General features: G+C 41.3%; 1 protein-coding gene across 1 annotated transcript in view; it reads right to left on the bottom strand.

The window, feature by feature from the left end:
- Scfd2 (sec1 family domain containing 2) overlaps positions 1-22,118 on the bottom strand; it is a 314,059-nt gene that overhangs the window by 274,601 nt on the left and 17,340 nt on the right. The window contains exon 3 of the mRNA XM_075943079.1: positions 8,879-9,006. Within this exon, the coding sequence (XP_075799194.1) occupies positions 8,879-9,006 (128 nt within the window). The remainder of the gene's footprint in view (positions 1-8,878; positions 9,007-22,118) is intronic.

Below are 22,118 nucleotides of genomic sequence, written 5' to 3'. Positions count from 1 at the left end.
TATCAGTCTATGGCTCACTGTTTGTGCTGGACACAATGAGTGTTTACTTACACAAACACATTCAGTCATTCAAAAGTCAGCCTGAAAGCTGAAATTTTATATGATATAGAATAATTTAAAGTAGTCTGCAACCTACTCCACACCCTATAAGAATCTAATACATAAAAAATTCAAATAGTAACTGAGACAAGGTCTAGCTATACATGCCATACTGGCTTGGAACTCTCTACTTAGCACAGGCTATCCTCCAACTCTTCCTCCTCCTGCCTCAGCTTAGTCTCTAGAAAAAATGCCATGAATTATAACTCTTTTTTTAATGTTAATGTTTTACATTTTACTTTTTCAAGAACTTCATGCATGAGTACTGTATTAGTATCATTTCTACCTCAACTTCTCCTGTTTACATGCACTCCCTCTCAAATTCAAGACATCTTCTTCTTTAATTACCATTGTTACAAGTGTTCTCTCTCTTTCTCTCTCTCTCCTGAGTCCATCTGTTGCTCATATGCTCATGTGTTTGAGGCTGACCACTTGGGATTGGATGACCAGACAAGACTGTCTCCTTTTGACATCTAACAGTGACTCCACTGAACTCTATGGAATTGTGCCAATTTTAAATCACATAGACTATGGCAATCTTTTCAATAATGACTCTCAAATATGTCCCATGAACCCATGTTTCTGACACACTTCCAGGCAAAGTCAAAACTATGCTGATAATATTGAATTTCTGCTACTCTACTGTTTTTGTACTTTTGTGGTCAAAAGTGTTGGGCCTTAATACCAATCAAAATAGTGGCACCAAATTATACAAGCAGTCAGCTTCATTTCAGAATGGCCATGATGCAAATGTTATTCATTTGGTACATTACAATCTTGGGAAGCAATCAGAGAGGAGGTGGTAAGGGGACAGAACAGAAACATCCTTTGTGCCCCTCTGCCAGGGTCAGGGCAACAAGGAGAAACTGCATTCTGTAAAATGAAATTAAGGACAAGTTAGAAGTCTACAAAAGAAAAAGAGGGAAACTAGAAAGCATATATAGGGCTGGGATGGCTCAGTAAGCAAAGAACTTACAATGCAGAGTGAAGACCTTTGATGGAGGAAGGTCACTGGTTAAAAAATAAAGAAACTGCTTGGCCCTCATAGGTTAAAACATAGGTGGGAGGAGTAAACAGAACAGAATGCTGGGAGGAAGAGGAAGTGAGCTCAGAGGCCATGTTCCCCTCTCCCGGGCAGACACAATGAAGCAAGCTGCCAGGTCAGACATGCTGAATCTTTCCCAGTAAGACCGGTGCTACTCAGATTATTAGAGATGGGTTGATCGGGATGTGAGAATTAGCCAGTAAGGGCTAGAGCTAATGGGCCAAGCAGTGTTTAAAAGAATACAGTTTGTGTGTTGTTATTTCGGGTTTAAAGCTAGCCAGGCAACCAGGAGCTGGGGCGGCAGGAACACAGCCCACAGCTCCCACAACAGACCTTAGCTCAAGTCACCAGGACCCAGAGAAACCTAGCACAGCACTGTGTCTCCAGAATCCAGAATCGAAGTGCAGGGAATACATGGTCTTCTTTTGGAAAGTGAAGTGGAAATAGGATGAGAGGCTAAGACTCTAAGGTCCATAAAACGCATCAGCTGAACTCCATGCAAGGCATAACCACAGGTGACAGATCTAGACAGCAGCAAACTGGAAGTAAAGAACAGGAGGCATGAACCTATTAGAAAGAGAAAGGGATCAAAAAGGCAGATGATGTGCGGACATGACAGATGCCCCCAGAGACTTCAAGTGGAACAAAAGCATCAGAAAGGAAATCTGGAAACATAAGCAGTCGCACATCATGCTAAAGCAGAAATGCTGAAGGTTCCTTTCTATCACGCCCACACTCAGGAGAACCCGTTCACTGAACCAAGTGCTACACACTACCCTGTCCCAGTTCTCCAAATGACCAGGGAAGATAGACAAAGACACTGTCTGCAAAGGCGTTAGGTTAATGCACATTACACCGTGGCAAGGGCTCAGAAAAGAGTGGTGGTTCCATAGAACCAGAGTTACCAAGGAAGGGGTGGGAGGCGGGGAAGACGGAAACTTCATTAACTCCACAAAGAAAGCAACACCCAGGTTAGGTCATGAAAAATAACACAGGCTTTACAACAAAAGACAAAGGAGTGAGATTAAGTATACATGTGCTTGGGACTGTATGTTGGGAAGTGAGTAATTAGACTAATCAAGGTGGTGGCAGGAAAATGACAGCACACACAACAGGAAAATATGCAACCCTTTAAAAGGGGACTTCTTACTAGAACATAAGCTGAGAAAACCCTGAGTGTTAATAAAAATGGAAAGAACTGCACATTTACCTGAAAGAAGCCAGGCAAATAACCCTAACTGTATGTGTCCTGGACTCACAGACCAGCCTAGGCACACTTTTCTCTCTCTAGTTAGCACCTGATGCAGGGTACTGAAGGCAGTCCTGGAGGTCAGCCTCCATCCAGGGGTGAGAAGAGAAGGGGAGAAAGCAGAGCTGGAAGAGCAGATAAATGAAATATTGCAGACAGCAGAGACCTGCCTCCTCCGAGAAGGCTTACACAGAGGAGCAAGGTGTAGAGGGAGAAAGCAGGGGGGCAAGTGGGTGTCCCACAGGGCCTGAAGACATAGGGTGGTTCAGAAAGAGCAGGCTGTAGGTGTGGGTGTCCCAAGGGCCTGAAGGCATAGAACAAAAGAGGAGGCTGTGGGTGTGGGTACCCCACAGGGCCTGAAGACATAGGGTGGTTTAAAGATTTATTTTATTTATTATGTATACAACATTCTGCCTCAATGTATTCTTGCATGCCAGAGGAGGGTGCCAGATCTCAGTACAGATGGTTGTGAGCCACCATGTGGTTGCTGGGAATTGAACTCAGGACCTCTGGAAGAGCAGCCAGTGCTCTTAACCTCTGAGCCATCTCTCCAGCCCCCATAGGGTGGTTTAGAAAGTCCCATAGGTGTGGGGCTTCCTAAGGCACTGGCCCTCGGAGGGCTTTACGCAAGGAAATGGCACTGTCATAGCAGCACCTGCAGCAGTGCACACAACCGCTTTCTAGAAAGAGACTGCAGAAGGAAGTCAGACAGACCCAGGCTTATATCTTCACTTAGTCTCTGTGTCACAGTGTCACAGCCCGGTTCTCAGCCTATGGGCGGCAACCCTTTCCAGAGGGGTTGAATGTCAGGTATTTACAGTATGATTCATAACAGTAGCAAAATTACAGTTATGAAGTAGCAAAGAAAATAATTTTATGGCTGGGGTGACCACAAATGAGGAACCGTATTAAAGGGTTGCAGCGTTAGGAAGGTTGAGAACCATTGCAGTAGACACAAAGCATATCAGCTATTTGAACATAGAAACTTAACATGTACAGTTGTTAATTGTCTAAAATAAAAGAACAAGAGGAACCTAAGGGTATCATGGGAAGATGCAGTTTACAACACCATAGTGGAGAAAACAAAAGGTTAAGAGACCTACGGGTGAACCTTAGACCCCCGAGAACAGGGCACTCCTCAGCTGTTGGTCCTCTCAGGCGTGGAAACAGCACTGCTTCTCCAAGCACTGGGCGAGCTGCACTGGGGAGCACAGGCAGGCACCGACCCTGTGCAGGGAGTACTGCTGACACAACACAGGCAGAACAGACATTCCCGGGAAGCAGACAAGGAGCAAGTACCTTCTTTGCCCTTCAGCCCCACGGTCTCCTCAGTACTACCTTTTAGCATAGCCTGTCAGGGAGCCAGAGGGAAGAGAATTGTGCTCTGCAGAGTCCCAGCACCTGTGGCATCAAACACAAGTGGAGCCCTAATCTGAGAGACAACATAACCGCATAGGAGTCCTGCAAATGAAACTCAACCTTCCTAGGTCTCAGTTGACTGGGTCTGTAAAATGAATGTGAAAATGGATGGCAAACTCACATGATTATTGGGAGCATGAAATAACCGAACTATCTAAAAATTCAGTAACTACACAGCAAAGGTTACTTTTCTTGTCCTTTCCAAAAATTAATAACAAGTGAAACATAAAACAATGTGAGACTCAGTCCGTATATGGAGCCCAGGACATGCCTAGATTTTCTCATATTTTGTAAATTATTCTTATTGCATGATGTATTGGTATTAATTAGTGTTTAATCTCTCCTCTTGCAAACTTTTCCAATCCCCCTCCTCCTCCCTTTGAGCTGTGCTCTTCCATTCTCTTGTTCTTGCTTTCTCTTTCATACACACATACATACATACACACACACACAAATACTCTCTCCCTGCTCTCTCTCTCCTCTCTCTCTCTCTCTCTCTTCTCTTCATCACAAAATTCTTCATAATAAAGAAAAAACCCAAATGCGACAGAAGCACAGCTGGTATCCAGTCAAAACAGGGTGAATTCAGGGCCAACACCAGGCAGCAGGGTCCTCTCATGCTGCGCAGAGCTTCCATTCTCAAACTCCAGGGAGCAGACATTTCCCCCGTTTTATGGTAAACTGAAATTGGGCTTATAAGCAACATAAGTGTGGCCCGCCCTCAAATACAACTGTGTATCCTTCACAGTCTGAAGAAACGAAGGTTACAGGCACACGATGTCTCGTAAAGCGGACAAGGATGCTGCAGAGAAGGACAATGGCTGAGAGCACCGTCCTCACCACTAAAATACGCCTGCTGTCTGCTGCCATGCTCCTGGCTGTGATGATCAGAGACTCACTCTCTGAAACTAAAAGCAAGCACCAACTAAATGCTTTCTTTTATTTAAATAAAAAAGCACTGAAATAATAAACAGAGTTCTGAAGCATAGAACAGTCTTTCAAGACATCTAGGGAAAAGAAAGGACAACAATATTTCACTTCAGCTCTACCGGGGTGTTCCTGCCACAAGGCCAGCACCAGAATGTCCTTCTGCAGAGAGCAAAATGCCAAGCCCTAAAGACCTCTCAACGCGATGGAACTCCAGAGAGGGGAGTGCTGGAAACGGAGCAGAACCTGAGCTAGGAATTTCTATTCCTGTCTCCTCTGCTAGGCCTTCTAGGGTGGAAACAAATGTATTTCTTGGGGTCTATTTGTTTTTTTACTTTCAGAATACATTTTTCCTTTTGTGAAAGTCAGTGGGAAAAAACAATTCCCTTTCCAGGGTTTTAAAAATCACTTTTCTGGAACGTATCTACTTAACTGACAATTTCATAACAAACTCTCAGTAAGATGACAGATGTTTAGATATACTATGATAAAATGAAGTTTTTTCTTTGTTGCAGCAATTACTTTTATCATTTAAGAGAACGAAGTTTATTTCTATTGGTGCTCATAATGCTGGGGGATTTTATACTGAAGATCTGAGGTTTCCAGCAGGAAAAACCCTCTCATAAATTTAAACACAAGCAAATCCTCGGTCTAGAATCAAATCTGTTTAATGTCTCAAAAACACCAGAAGCCTCGATTACAGGCAGAAAATTCATACTTTAGTAAATTTACAGCAGAGGCCAGGGAGTCCTGAGGAGTTCAGAGAACATTCTGAAGTCCTGACTGCTGCTTTCAGCATCCCAGCCACTTGAGACCCAGGCAACAGACATGCGACTGTTTAGCTGGATGACAGGCAGCTTTCAAATACTGATGTCTCGGTGTATTTAAAACGTCCTCTTCCTTTTCTTACTTCTCGTGGTTATGGATCTGTATATGGGAATAAGACCCACGAGAAACTCTGGCTCGTGGCACACAGCAGAGGTGGGTAGTCACACTGTGTTATCTTTCACTAACTGAAGTTGGCATGGGGATAAAGCATGAGCTGGCCCTGCTCACAGGCGACTGTTTCTTCCCTCCCTCACCCCACCTCCCTGTCTGGAGTTCTGGGATAAAGAAAACCACTTTATCTCTTTTAGGGTGGGGGGAGTTGATAGGAAAAAAAATCAAACATTTGAGTTCTTCATGGAGTCACTCAGGGGTTTTGTTTTTGTTTTTTTTTTTTTAATTTCTGGCTTTAGCTATTTTTCACAGGCTTTAGCTATTTTTCACTCTTTAGAAAAGTAAAGTTTATTGATTTTTAAAGAGTCCAGTGTTGAGCTATAAAAGTTAATTTATGCTCTACGATATCACACAAAAACACAGTATAAGTCATCAGGCAGATCATCTGTGCACTCTGGCTCTTCTTAGTTCACAGTATGAATTAGTTCTTGTGTCACTGTACTTATGAGTAAGAACTCCAAACGAAGCACACTTGGTAGTATCACATACAGGACTGTGGAAAGGAAAGAGAGGCAAGGAGCCCAGCCAGCATGGTGGTGCACCCCAACACTGGGGAAGCTAAGAAAGGAGGATTTTTTCCAAGGCATGCAACTGGGGGGCAGGTATGGGGGGGTATCCACTAGATGAATTAGAGTCATACGGAGTCAAGATTGGATCCCTAGAACCCACGTTATAAGCCTGACATGTAATTGCCATGCTCAAGAAGTAGAGAGAAGAGATGCCTGCACACCCTGACTTTATAAATAATATGGGAAGTTATGGAGCAAGATACCCAGTGATGTCAGCCTCAAGTCTTCATATGCAGCATACTGAGAAATACAAGTGCTCATATACAGTCAAACACGCATGCACTACAGATACACACACCTCACAGCACATATGTTAGAGAGAGAGAATAAAAGGGAAGCTAGAAAGGGAGAACTGCAGGAACTAGAATTAATAGTCAAACAACAAAATGGTTTTAAAGGAACAACTTCTACTCAAAACAGGCTGTGCATTGTCTACAAGGAGTTAGCGCAGCTGAGGACAGAGTGCATCTTCTCTGACAGGAGATGTCTGCATCTGAATTCCAGCCCTACTCCTCAGAGACGGGCAACTGGAGGTGAACATTGGTCCTTGTGTGAAAAACAATGGCTACACAGAGTGACTGGAGGCTAACTTCTACAGTGCTATAATGATTCACAGGATGGAACTATAACGAGAAGACCGGCCATCTTCTAGGAGCTCAGTAAACATCAGCTGAGAAGACAGGATATCTTCTAGGAGCTCAGTAAACATCAGCCGAGAAGACAGGATATCTTCTAGGAGCTAAGTAAACATCAGTTGCTTTCACTTTCCATCTTTCCAGACTAGAGTCACCAAACACTAAACGTTATTTGTTTTAGTATTTTCATGTCATGGTCTCTAATTGGTTTCCTCCTCGCTTCATTTACACTCTTCTACTTTCAAAATGTATTTCATCCTGATAGTTGATGATACTTGTACCCATAATTAATCAAGAATTTAGACATTGTGTTAGTTTGTTTGGTTTTGTTGTTTTTGTTTTGTTTATTGAGACAGGGTTTCTCTGTAGCTTTGGAGCCTGTCCTGGAACTAGCTCTTGTAGACCAAACTGGCCTTGAAATCACAGAGATCCACCTGCCTCTGCCTCCCGAGTGCTGGGATTAAAGGTGTGCGCCACCACCCCCCAGCGTATGTTAGTTTCTTATTCACTTTCTGACAGAAACAAGGAAGGGGTCATTTTGGCTGATGGTTTCAGGATGCAGTTCAACATGGTGACTGGTCAGGGTCACAGGGAATCTGCAGCCAGGAAGCAGACAGCGAGGAAGGCTGAGCCTCAGCCTGCTTTCCCCTTTCTTGCTTCTCTGTCCAGTCTAGGCCCCTCCACCCAAGGAAGACCTCCCACATTAGAATGGGTCCTCCCACATCAATTAACTTAAAGCACCGGAGGCTGTTCCCTGTTGCGTCCGCATCCCGACAAGCAGACACTCAGACCAGCCCTCACTCCCATCCATAAGGACACACTAATACTTACAAGCTAGCAGAGAGCACACCACAAGAGAGAAGGAATCTTTATCACTAAAAGAGGAATACATTTTCATGTTTCTAGAAATTCTACCTATGAGCCAGATCTAATATCCATATTAAAATATCTCTATATTTTAAATCATTGTCTTATTTAAGAAAACAGAACTGTAAAAGCGGGGTGGAGCTTAAGAGATGGCTCAGTGGGTAAGCTGTGTAAGTATGAGGACCTGAGTTCATATCTCAGCCTCATGAACAACAAAAACAACAAAAACTGGGTGCTTACTTTGGCAGCACACATACTAAAACAGGAAAGAAAAGGGAATTTTTTTTTCTAAATCAAAGTATTGCTGTGTTATTCTCTTTTTGATCAAAACAAAAAAAGTTATTTATATTTAAGATATAAATTCCATTTTATAAGACAAACATCAAAGCTGAATGGGGACAAAGGAGAAAAAACAAAGCAATGGATTCTCTTGGTGAACAAGGCTCAAGCACCCATCATGTGCATGGACAATCAGCAGGATGGCCATGGAAGGCAAGGGACAGGACAGCCTGTCTGCCCATTCAATTACTGTTTTTATAATAGTTAAACATTGATTCAGAACTGATGAAAGCACATTCATCTGTCATAAGGGGGGAGAGAAAGTAGATATAAAATAGAATTTGCTAACAGTGGTTCTGAGCAATCATCAATTAGGAAAGTAAAAGAATTATTCCAGCCAGGTGGTGGTGGCGTGCACATTTAATCCCAGCATTTGGGAGGCAGAGGCAGACAGGTCTCTGTGAGTTTGAGACCAGCCTGGTCTTCAGAGTGAGTTCCAGGACAGGCTCCAAAGCTACATAGAGAAACCTGTCTCAAAACAACAACAAAAAAAAATTATTCCACATATTCAAAGACTCTCCTGGACTTTTCAAGTTGAAACTTAGAAAAGCAGTTAGTGCTGAGCCCCAGGGACAGAGTGCACATATTCCTCCTCCTTGTCAGTAGTTCACAAATAGTCAATACTTTTATCTAAATTCCATTTTGGCTAGGGTGGCCACAGTTCAGGAGAAGGTTAGAGAAGTTTCCTCAGACTGCCATGGCTCCCCTAGGAGTGGACAGAGAGGCTTACCCATACTCATCTTGATGGGCAGGTTTTCTCTGCTGGCTGCTTCCACTAGATGTCTTCGAACTTCCATCACTGCCTCTTTATGCTTGGTGTTCAGCAAGGCTTCCCACAGGGCCTTGGCTGAGGTATCACTACAGTGGAAGCACAAAACAGCTCAGAATAAATTCTTGTTGGGAAAAGGGAAAAACTAGAAGAAAAGAAAAAAGCCAGCATTATAAGCACTGATACAGTCATTACCACTGGCAAGTATTAACTTGATATAAGATAGCCAATTCATTTAATGGGCAGAATATTGAGGAATTAAGGAGACAACAAAATCAAAACATAGGGGAGAAGAAAGACTACATTGTTCCATGAAAATGTGAGAAAATTATATGTTAGATTATTTTGAGATTTTTTTTAATTGAAATCAGTTCACAGTTCACATGTTTCATTGCTAAAGAAACATGAATGTCATATAAGCCAAAATGAAATGTAAGGCTCAAAATGACTTAACGATAGTGATAAACACTGTTATGAACTTGAGATAGCATACTGTCTGAGAAGCACAGAGAAATCCTTAAAGAGAATTCTTGTGTGAATTCTCAATAGACTTCCTCATCAGCAAACTTCCTACGGAATAAGAATGAGGACTTGCACTCAGTAGCAGGCTCTGAAGTATTCTACTCCAGGCCTTCAGTTTGAAGGATGGCACTTATGGAGGCCTTTACAATTCTCTGTTGATAGCAGCCCCAAGCACTGCATTATGCAGGGTCTCATCTGGGTTCACTTCCCAGTAGCTCTCTGTCTCATCCGCAATGCTGTGTTCCCACTATAAATGAGGGCAGTGTTCTTTCCGGAAGGCCGCTGCCACAAAGCCAAGTATACACATTTGTAGTAACGTTTTCAAAACTCCATGCAAAGGAAACAAGGATGACTTCTGTCCTTTCTCCACTTAAAGCCCCCTAACTCACACACTAACCTCTCAATAGAGTGGTAGCTCTTATTACCACCTACTTTCCCATAGTGAAGTAACATCTTTAAATACTCAAAACTAGAACTCCTCTGATGCTTATCTTGGCTACAACTTGGTGAGCTGAGTAATACACAGAAAATCGGTAAAGCACATTTCACAGTTCTGCGAGCATGTTTCCCGACACTCAGTGAGCTGGGCAGGGTAGACTTGACCAGAATGTAGGCTACAATGTCCAATATTTGGGGCTCTGGGTAGAACTAGAAATGGAAGTAACGGGACGCTGAGAGCCTGGGCTTGACTCTTAAGACTGGGCATTCTGTCACTGATGCCACTGCTTATAGGCACAAGAATCTATGTCCAGCTTTTGAATGCAGACTCACATCAGAGACTTATAGGAAGCTTCCAGGCCTTCATCCCAGGCCTTGGGCTACACCTTGCCCCTCACTGTTCCCCTATCTTTTTCTGAGGCATCCAGCTTCTTCAACAGAGCAGCTACCTCTTCCAGCTGCTCACAGCTACTGTGGGAATCCCAGTCTACATGTGTAGAAGCCCTTTTTATAGTCATATACTCAGTATTGTGTCCTCTAGAAGACCCTAACAGAACACTGTGTCTATTATCCTTAAGTTTAAATGGACAGGCAACTGAATCCTATCAGACCACCATGGATTAAAGTTGGATTTCAACAATAGCAGAAACAACACAAAGCCTACAAACTCATGGAACCTGAACAACTCTATAAATTACTACTGAATCAATGAAGAAATAAAGAAAAATTAAAGACTTCCAAAAATTCAATGAAAATGAATACACACATACCCAAATTCGTGGGACACAAGAAAGCAGTGCTAACAGGAAAGTTCATGGCACTAAGTGCCTTCATGAAGAATTTGGAGAAATCTCATACTGGTAACTTAACAGGACATCGGAATGCTCTAGAACAAAAGGAATCAAGCTCACCCAAAAGGAGTAGACAGGAGGAAATAATCAAACTGAAAGCTGAAATCAATAAAATGGAAACAAACAGAACAATACTAAGAATCAATTAATCAAAGGGCTGGTTATTTGAGAAAATCAACAAGACAGACAAATCCTTATTCAAACTTCTTAAAACACTAAAAAAATTACATCCAAATTAACAAAATCAGAAACAAAAATGGAGATATAACAAAGATACTGAGGAAATCCAAAAGAATCATTAGGTCATACTTTAAAAACTTGTACTCCACAAAATTGGAAAATCTAAAAGAAATGAATAATTTTCTTGCTAGATACCACTTATCAAAGTTAAATCAAAATCAGACAAACAATTTAAATAGACCTATAACCCCTAAGAAAATAGAAGTCATTAAAAGTCTCCCAATCAAACAAAGAAAAAGCTCCAAGCCAAATGGTTTTGGCACAGAATTCAGCAAGAAATTCAAAGAAGAACTAATACCAATATGCCTCAAATCACTCGACAAAATAGAAACAGAAGGAACATGGACAAATTCATTTTATGAGACCACAATCACCCTGACACTCAAAGCTACACAAATATTCAATAAAGAAAGAGAATTACAGACCAGTTTGCCTCATGAACATAGATGCAAAAATACTCAATTAAATATTCTCAAACCGAATTCAAGAACACATCAAAAAGATCATCCACCATGATCAAGTAGGCTTCATTCCAGAGATGCAAGGATGGTTCAACATAAAAAACATTAAAAATGCTGGGCGGTGGTGGTGCACACCTTTAATCCCAGCACTTGGGAGGCAGAGGCAGGCGGATCTCTGTGAATTTGAGAACAGCCTGGTCTACAAGAGCTAGTTCCAGGACAGGCTCCAAAGCCACAGAGAAACCCTGTCTAGAAAGAAAGAAAAAAAATTTTAAAAAATCAATGTAATCCACCATCACAAAAACAAACTGAAAAAAATGATCGTCTTACTAAATGCTGAAAAAAACTTTTGACAAAATCCAATGCCCCTTCCTAATAAATGTCTTGAACAGATTAGGGATAAAAAATACATAACCTAAACATAATAAAGGCAATTTACAGCAATCTGGTAGCCAACATCAAATTAAATGGAAAGAAACTCAAAGCAATTCCATTAAAATCAGGAACAAGACAAGGCTGTCCACGCTCTCCATATCTATTCAATATACTTGAAGTTCTAGCTAGAGCAATAAGACAACTAAAGGATATCAAGGGGAAATAAATTGAAAAAAAAGAAGTCAAAACATCGCTATTTGTAGATTATATGACATTGTACATAAATGATTCCAAAAATTCTACCGGGAACTCCTACAGCTGATAAACGCTTTCAGCAAAGTGGCAGAATACAAGATTAACTAAAAAATAATCAGTATAACCCAGACCCAGAGGACAAATATAATATGTACTCACTCATAAGTGGTTTTTAGACATAAAGAAAAATCAGCCTACAATTCACAGACCCAGAGAACCTAGACAACAAAGAGGACCCTAAGAGAGACATACATGGATGTAATCTACATAGGAAGCAGAGAAAGACAAGATCTCCTGAGTAAATTGGGAGCATGAGCATCATGGGAGAGGGTAGAAAGGCTGCTTTTTGCCCTGTCTGAAAAATTGGCTGAGGCTAAAGTGAAGAATCCTGGATTATTCAATCAGTAGAGGAAGCTTTAAAACAGCCTAGTATGTTATGTGGTTATTAGTGTTCACTCTAATGAAGAGGAAGCTGAGCAAATAATAATACAAAATGTATAATTTAAGAAGAAAAGGAATACCAGGAAATGGAATGGAGTTAAGTCCTGTGTTTAAGAAGATAAACAAAGTAAGAAATGTAATCAAGGGAGTGAACCTCAGAGCAAGATCCTACCCAAATAAATTTCCAGCTTGTGAAAAGGACTAAAGAAAGGATTAGAGCCAGATATGGTGGGCACGCCTTTAATCCCAGCACTCCAGAGGCAGAGGCAGGCGGATCTCTTGAGTTTGAGACCAGCCTGGTCTACAGAGCTAGTTCCAGGACAGCCAAGCTTAGGCAGTGAAGGAAACCATCAAAAACAGAAAGTTGGTGAGAATGTAATTGAACAAGGGGGCTATGTTCCAGCCACAAGCAAGTAGTAGAATTTGGCAACTTTGGCCATGTGGTTCTGGTTTTAGAGTCAAAGATAGAAGAAAGAAGTTATGGAATCTCCCTCCACAATTTAGGTCAGGCATGTGTTATGGGTGCCTCTGAATGGAGGCCTAGATAGGCCATTATATGAAGCTGTGAAGTTGAAGCCTGGATTGCCTTGGAGACCCCAAAATGATAGACATGCGCTAACAGGGAGTAGAACCAGGCCAAGAGAAACAAGTATGTTACAGTCAACAAAGGTGAAAGGAGTTGGAGAAATGAAGAACATTTTGACATCAGACATGGAGATCCAGGGATTGGAGTTTGCAGAGCTGTTTTTCTCTCTTGCTTTAGTATAGTACTTCCTCACTATGCTCCCTTCCCTATGTTCTGAAATGGTAGTGTATATCCTGTACCATTATAAATAAGAAGTATATTATCTGCCTTTCAATTTTGATTTTATAGAGGATTACATTTAAGAGATTGCATGAAGTATCAGAAGAGACTTTGAACTCCGGACTTTTAAATATTGTTGAGACTGTGATGCACTATGAGAACTTTTGATGTTGGACTAAATGCATTCTGCATTATGATACTATTAAAAGCTTATGGGGGCCATGGAGTAGAATGTGGTGATTTGAATGTAACTGGTCCCCATAAGTTAGGGCATGGAATTATTAGGAGGCAGGTATGACCTTGTTGGAGGAAGTGTGTCACTCTGAGGATAGGTTTTGAAGTTTCCTATGCTCTGTCAATGCCCATTGTCCCAGTTAACTTCCTGTTGCCTATGGATGAAGATGTAGAACTCTCAGCTCCCTCTCTAGCACCATGTCTGCTTGCACACAACCATGTCCCACCAGTATGATAATGGACTAAACCTCTGAACTGTAAGCCACTTCTGAACTGTAAGCCACCTCAATTAAATGTTTTCCTATATAAGAGTTGCTGATGTCATGGTGTCTCCTCACAGCAATAGAAGCTCTAACTAAGACACTGGTCACTGGCATGAGTCTTTAACAATTATAGCTGCTTTCTCTGCAATAGCCTTCTTAGGAACTTTACACTCATCCAAGTTCCTTTCATCAAACAAAATGCACAATGTTCACCTGGTGTCTCTTGCAGTAGAACTAAGAATAGCGAACAGTAATCATGTTGCAACATGGACATTAGGTTATCTTAAAAGGTCCTCATAAAAGCAAATGTGTTCGGCCGGGCGGTGGTGGCGCACACCTTTAATCCCAGCACTCGGGAGGCAGAGGCAGGCGGATCTCTGTGAGTTGGAGACCAGCCTGGTCTACAGGACTGGCTCCAGGACAGGCTTCAAAGCCACAGAGAAACCCTGTCTTGAAAAACCAAAAAAGAAAAAAAAAGCAAATGTGTTTGCTAGTTTTTAACTCAATCTCACACAGATTTTAATGGCAAAAACAGAATATAACTAGCTCATTTGTCAGAAAGTAACACAAATGGTCTCTGGTGTAGTTCCCAACAGAGTTCTTATTCTCTTCTGGAACTTGATGAGCCAAATCTCCACTGCCACATTCCCATAAGAATGTCCCTTTAAGACCTGCTACTACAACCTCAAATAAAACTTACACCTAATCAACACCCTTTTTAAATCTACTTCAACTTGCTCAGTCTCTTTTCTTAAGTTCGGGAATAGCTGATCAACATCCTTTTAATACGTCTAGCCTGAAACAGCTTTTCCCCATTGCTACATAAGATTTCTGTGGGCTGGAAAGATGCCTCATCAGTTAAGAGCACTTGATGCTCTTACAGAAGACCCACATTCATTTCCAGCACCTGTATGTGAGCTCACAAATGTATGTAACTCTAGCTGCTTCCTAGCCTTTACGGACACCCCTACACATACACACACACACATACACACACACACACACACACACACACACACACACACACACACTTAAAACTTAACTCTTTTCAAGATCTCCTGAGTAAATTGGGAGAGTGGGGACCTTGGGAGAGGGTTGAAGGGGAGGGGAGAGGCAGGGAGAGGAGCAGAGAAAAACGTAGAGCACAATAAAAATCAATTAAAAAAAAACCTTAACACTTTTAAGGACTTTTGAAAGATAAATAAACCAGTTTTAAAGAATATTTTCAAATACTTTCATCACATTCTGTTTTCAGAGCACTTTAGAATTTATAAAACACACTGCTTTGACCCTTTCCTCAGGCTCTATGCCATGATCACTGACTCAATCTAAAGATCCTCAGAGAAGACAAGCAACTAACTGGCGTACACTCGGCCTGAACAGGGCAAAACTGGAGATCATGTTCAGGTAAGAAACTTTTAAGTTCAGTGAACAAATGATCAAGAGGATCAACTAGGAGAATGCTGGCTATTTCAACACTTTAGGTTGGGTTCTTTTCCATCCTTAATTTTCTTAATAGCCACAATTCTGCCTTTAAATTGATATAATGGGCCTCAGACAGGATAGAATACAAGAATGAATAGTGAAGGAGACCAACATGTCAGAAAGCACAGGCTCTCCAGAAGCCCAGGCCCTAAGCAGTGAGGGCCGGGAGCAAGAAAAGGACACATCCAAACGCCCGGATGCACCATGATTGCCATCACGTGTGTGTCACGCATAAGCCCCTGCCATAAACCCCATCACTGTGCTGTGCGGCCTGTCTGCTGGCTGATCAATCTCATGCTGGAAGAGCAACTAAATTCAGCTCCTCTCTTCTCACACTCCCTTCTTCTACTGTTACATAAACATATAGAAAAGGTAAGACTGTCAAGCTTTATAGTCTTTTGTTTTGTCTTGTTTTATATCATATCATATTTTCCCCTCACAATCATCATTAGTCACTAACAGTCATGTTGTTTCACAATGCTAATTATTTTCCACTTCAAGTTTATTGTGTAAATGCCTCCCCCCCCAAAAAAAACTTTCAGGCTAGAGAGATGGCTCAGTGGTTAAGAGCACTGGTTGCTCTTCCAAAGGTCCTAAGTTCAATTCCCAACAACCACATGGTGATTCACAATGATCTGTAATGAGATCTGGCGCCCTCCTCTGGCGTGTGGGCATACATGGAGACAGAACGTTGTGTACATAATAAATAAATATATTAAAAAATAATAAACAAACAAAAACAAAAAAACAACTTTCTAAGGATATATGCACTGTCCTCTGAAATCTGCATGTGTGCCATGGATATATGCACTGTCCTCTGAAATCTGCATGTGTGCCATGGATATATGCACTGTCCTCTGAAATCTGCATGTGTGCCATGGATATATGCACTGTCCTCTGAAATCTGCATGCGTGCCATGGGTATATGCACTGTCCTCTGAAATCTGCATGCGTGCCATGGATATATGCACTGTCCTCTGAAATCTGCATGCGTGCCATGGATATATGCACTGTCCTCTGAAATCTGCATGCGTGCCATGGATATATGCACTGTCCTCTGAAATCTGCATGCATGCCATGGATATATGCACTGTCCTCTGAAATCTGCATGTGTGCCATGGATATATGCACTGTCCTCTGAAATCTGCACGCGTGCCATGGATATATGCACTGTCCTCTGAAATCTGCACGCGTGCCATGGATATATGCACTGTCCTCTGAAATCTGCATGTGTGCCACGGATATATGCACTGTCCTCTGAAATCTGCACGTGTGCCATGGATATATGCACTGTCCTCTGAAATCTGCATGCGTGCCATGGATATATGCACTGTCCTCTGAAATCTGCATGTGTGCCATGGATATATGCACTGTCCTCTGAAATCTGCATGCATGCCATGGATATATGCACTGTCCTCTGAAATCTGCATGTGTGCCACGGATATATGCACTGTCCTCTGAAATCTGCATGCGTGCCATGGATATATGCACTGTACTCTCACACATGTACATCAGAGAAAATTTTTTTAACTTTCTGAATTTTCAAATTATATATATAATTTTTAAAAATGAAAAGCCAAAATATCACAGTCTAGGTTGCCGAGAGAGGTCACTTCTAATCCTGTTCTTACTTTGTGTTCACTATATCCTTAGAAAAGATAGGAAACGTATCCTTTAGTTATTTTCTGATTCCTAAAACTGACATAGTGATACCGCTTACCTAACAGTCTGGTTTTAGTAATTATTTTTAAGTGATGAGGATTAGAATCTCTGATCTTAGACAGGCAAAGCTGGGCTCTACTACTGCGCCACATACTATATATAGCATATATAGTCTCTCCAAAATAAAAATAGTTTAAGGAGCATTAGAACACAATTCTAACACTCCTAAGTACCAAGGAGCTATCAGTGCTGCTGAACAATTCACTCGATCTCCCTGGGATGTTATATTTCTAAGAGTTACAACGTTATTTCCATTTATTAAGAACTACGTCATAAGTAATATGACTATCTCATTGAATAAGAATTCTCCAGGGTATCATAACTCCATTTCATAAATGAAGAAGCAGATTCTTTAAGAAGATTAAGTGGAGTCCCTCCAAGGCACCACAAGATTCTGTTGGGTCTGCCTGCCTTTCTGATCTCTGCCTCAAAAGGGATCCTTTTCATCTTTCCCGTCTCTTGCTTCTGGACGCTGGCTAGAGCCTGCGTATGCTTTTTCTGGTACTTTGTGCTTTCTTACTCTTTCTCTAAAGATCTCCTCCCCACAATGTGGCTACGTTTTTGTCCTGTGGCTGATTTTAATGCCTCTAACTCAAATGCCATGGCTTTCCCACCTTCCTCCTCTGAGCAGCTGCTTTGATTGACAGCTTGTCTATTAGGGGAGTTTTTCTTTTAAAGTCTAATAAAACTGTCCTTGAGCTTAAAAGACAAAACCAAAAAAAAAAAAAACAAGTTATATTCAATACATTGTTATTTGAATACATGTCCCTGTAAACTCCATATATTAAGCTTGCTTGTATATAATTCTGCAAAAGAAAAAAAGCTAGAATGCCAGTATCTGAGGATAAATAACCACATTTTGGTCTTCCATATTCACATGTTAATTTGATTTATTCCCCAAAGTACATCAACTGATGGGTGATTGTCCAATAATGTTATTTCTTTTATTAAAAGTATTAAAAGTATTTTCCCTCCAAAATATACAAAGAACTCAAGAAACTTGACATTAAAAGAACAAATAATCCAATTTAAAAAATGGATGGGGTACAGACCCAAACAGAGAACTCTCAACAGAGAAATCTAAAATGGCTGAAAGGCACTTAAGGAAATGTTCAAATCCTTAGCCATTAGAGAAATGCAAATCAAAACAACTCTGAGATTCCATCTTACACCTTTAAGAATGGCCAAGATCAAAAACACTGATGACAACTTATGCTGGAGATGATGTGGGGTAAAGGGAACACTCCTTTATTGCTCATGGGAGTGTAAGCTGATATAGCTCCTTTGGATGTCAGTATGGCGATTTCTCAAAAAATTAGGAAACAACATTCCTCAAGACCCAACAATACCACTTTTGGATATATACCCAAAGGATGCTCAACCATACCACAAGAACATGTGTTGGGGACTATAGACCCCAAGACCCTGAATTTTCTGTGATCCCCTCCTTGCCTGCCAGAGTAAACAACTTGTTATGCTTGCAGCTGCTCTGAGCAAAACAACTTGTTTTTCTGTGCTTGCAGCTGCACTGAGCATGAGATCCTGATGGCAGGGGAGTGGTTTCTGGTGGTTAAAATGTGGCCATTGGTCAGGGAAGGCATTAAATAAGTTGCCCTGGAACACAATAAAGTTGGCATTCTTGTTTCAAGGATGAACTGTGTCTCTGTCTCTGTCTCTCTGTCTCTGTCTCTCTCTCTCTCTGTCTCTCTCTCTCTCTGTGTGTGTGTGTGTGTGTGTGTGTGTGTGTGTGTGTGTGTGTGTGTGTGTGAATATCCAGCCCCTTGCCTGGCTGGCGCACCATCCCATAGTGCAGGCACTACAGACATGTGCTCAACAATGTTCAGAGCAGCATTATTTGTAACAGCCAGAACCTGGAAACAACCTAAATGCCCCTCAGCTGAAGAATGGATAACGAAAATGTGGTACATTTACACAATGGAGTACTACATAGGGGAAAAAATAAATTACATCTTGAAACTTGTGGGCAAATGGAAGGATCTAGAAAACGCCATATTGAGTGACCCAGACCCAGAAAGACAAATATGCACTCACTCATAAGTGGCTTTTTGACATAAAGCAAAGAAAAAACAGCCTACAATTCACAACCCCAGAGAACCTAGACAACAAAGAGGACCCTAAGAGAGACATACATGGATCTAATCTACATGGGAAGCAGAAAAAGACAAGATCTCCTGAGCAAATTGAGAGCATGGAAATCATTGGAAAGGATAGAAGGGGAGGAAAGAGGAAGGGAGGAGAGCAGAGAAAAATATATAGCTCAATAAAAACAATAAAAACGTATTTCCCTTTCTCTAATCTAGTGACAGTAACAGAAAGAAACAGCAAAAAGATATCCCACAAATTTGTAGAATATGAATTAAGCACTTTTCTACCATCTCCTCTGCTTTTAAAAAGTTGTATTTTCCAGACATAAGTTTTAATTCATTGTGGTTACTAAAGTAGAATTTTGTTACAATTTATTCTTTGAAGTATATATGGTAAAATATGTTTGTCTTATGAAAAGATCCACTGTGTTGCTATATAATGTAATTAGTTTATATATCATGAGTAACTATGTAAAATGCCAAATACATTCAAATGTGTATTTTTTATAAGCTATCTTGTATCCCTAAAACTAACGCTATTTTGACAGATGACCACATCTGAAGACTACAAGCTAACAACCTGTTACAGATACCATCTTAAAATCTTTCAAGAGACTTCTTGCATGAAGATACGGTACTTTCCATTCATTCTTGGCTCTTTATTCACCGTGATTGCTCAGGCTCTTATGGAATTTTAGAAGTTGACTTGGTTTGGCAAGTATGAAATGTCAGATTCAGTCTACTAGAAATAAACAGGAAATATTCACCACCAAATAAAACCCAAAGACAGCAGCATTAATTGTTAAAAGGTGCTTGAATGTTGAGTCATAGAACTACTCGATCAAGTAGAAGGCATGTAATTAAGAGGCTGAGGTTGAATTATGAATGCACACTGTCATCTCATGACTAACCTTGGGGAAATGGTTTCTTCATTGTGTGCAGGGAAGCTAAGCTTACTCACGGGATCTGTGTCACCAGTGTCAGTATTCCAACAGAAACACAATAACAACAACAGCAGTGATAAACTGGGCAAATATTTTAACTAGTCTTAAATAGAGCAAGCTGAATCACAGTTTGTTACTCGGAGGAATAATGGCTTCCATCTGTGTGAACTTGATGAGCTAAATAAATCACTCAGACTTCAGTAGTCACTTACTCTTGACTGCTATTTTAACAATTCAGCTTTAAGAAATATATCCTTCAATCTTCATCTCAATAAAAGTGAAAGAATTACAACATAGGAGACATGAAGTAGATCCTTGAAACTGGAAACCAGTCTTTCCTTCATCATTCTTTCAAAATGTCAGCACTTCCTGCAGCTAAACATTCATGGAGCAAGCAACTCTAGCCTCTGGAGCTAGATCTAACAGAGAAACCAGAAGAAAGCGTGTTCCTACAGGAGACACAAACAGTGGTTCGGGGAACACAAAACAGCGGTCTAAGTGAGGAGTAAAGGTCAGAAGGAAGATGAGGATGTGGTACAGGAACTGCCATGCAGGCAGGAAGTAGATAGGCAGAATGGAACTAGAGTAGATTGAGCTAGAGCAGCTGGGGTAAGCGGCCTGAGAAATCCTTGCACTGAGCTGAAAGAACTGTGGTGCAGCCAACTGATCCACTTTGACAGCTCCCTGAGCAAATATTAAGTCACTCCAGGCCCGCTGACTCACATCAGAGATAGCTGACTTCTTCTGAGGGCAACAGAAGGGTCTTTAACAACTGACTGCATTGTCACTTGGAATACACTTGGAATACAGTTGCCAAATGGATCTGAGGACTGAGTTGGAAGCTGTCCTCTGCCACTGAGATACATCTCCCCCTCTTTTGACTTTACTTTGAGACAGGGTCTCACTAAACTGTCTAGGCTGAATTCACTTGGTAGCCCGGGCAGGTCTTGAAATTTGCAATCCTCTTAACCGAACCTTATGAGTTGCTTGGAGTAGAAGACACCATCACTAGGTCTAGCTTCATTATTTATTAATAACCTACAATATAATGTTCTAGAGACAGATAAATGGATTTCCTCCTGGACCCCTAGCAAATGTGACCCTGTTCCAAATCCCTCTTCCTATTTTATATTTCTAATATTTGTCACTAACAGGAAGTTATCTCAGTAAATTTTGGGATAAAGGTAGCAATGGCACATTAAGAACAGAGCACTCTGGCTTTAACTGAATGTCACCATCCTGGGTGCATGGGTAGTCATAGTCTGTCACCAACACCTTATGGGCTCTGCATTATAGCTTGATAGCATACAAGAATGGAAAGGTTGGGCATAGAGTTTCTCTCACAAGCATTTAAAGTCCAATCACAATAAACTAGGGATGATAAAGTCATCCAGTATGAGTGATGTGGGAGTGATTTCTTATTAATAAAGAAACTGCCTAGACCCATTTGATAGGCCAACCCTTAGGTAGGCGGAGAAAACAGAACAGAATGCTGGGAGAAAGAAGCTGAATCAGAGAGTCGCCATGATTCTCCCACTCCAGACAGATGCAGGTTAAGATCTTTCCTGGTAAGCCAGCTCGGGGAGCTACACAGATTATTAGAAATGGGTTAGATAGATATGTAAGAGCTAGCCAATAAGAAACTGTAACTAATGGGCCAGGCAGTGTTTAAAAGAATACAGTTTCCGTGTAATTATTTCGGGTAAAGCTAGCCGTGTGGGCGGCCGGGTGCCAGGGACGCAGCCCACCACTCCTATTACAACATATGAGGCCATCTACCTTTAACTCTAACACTCTGAAAACAGGCAGGTCGCTGTGCATTCCAGGCCTGCCTGGTCTACATAGTGAGACCCTGCCTCAATAGATTAGATAGATAAGTAGATAGATAGATAGATAGATAGATAGATAGATAGATAGATAGATAGGTAGGTAGGTAGGTAGGTAGGTAGGTAGATAGGCAGGCAGATAGATTTGAGAGAGTGAGAGAGAGAGAGAGAGAGAGACAGACAGACAGACAGACAGACAGACAGACAGACAGACAGAAACGAGTCATCCAGTCT

Source organism: Microtus pennsylvanicus, chromosome 12, assembly GCF_037038515.1.
Source record: "Microtus pennsylvanicus isolate mMicPen1 chromosome 12, mMicPen1.hap1, whole genome shotgun sequence".
NCBI classification, from domain to species: Eukaryota; Metazoa; Chordata; class Mammalia; order Rodentia; family Cricetidae; genus Microtus; species Microtus pennsylvanicus.
Note: the sequence above shows the minus strand (reverse complement) of the source record. Positions and strands in the feature narration are given on the sequence as shown.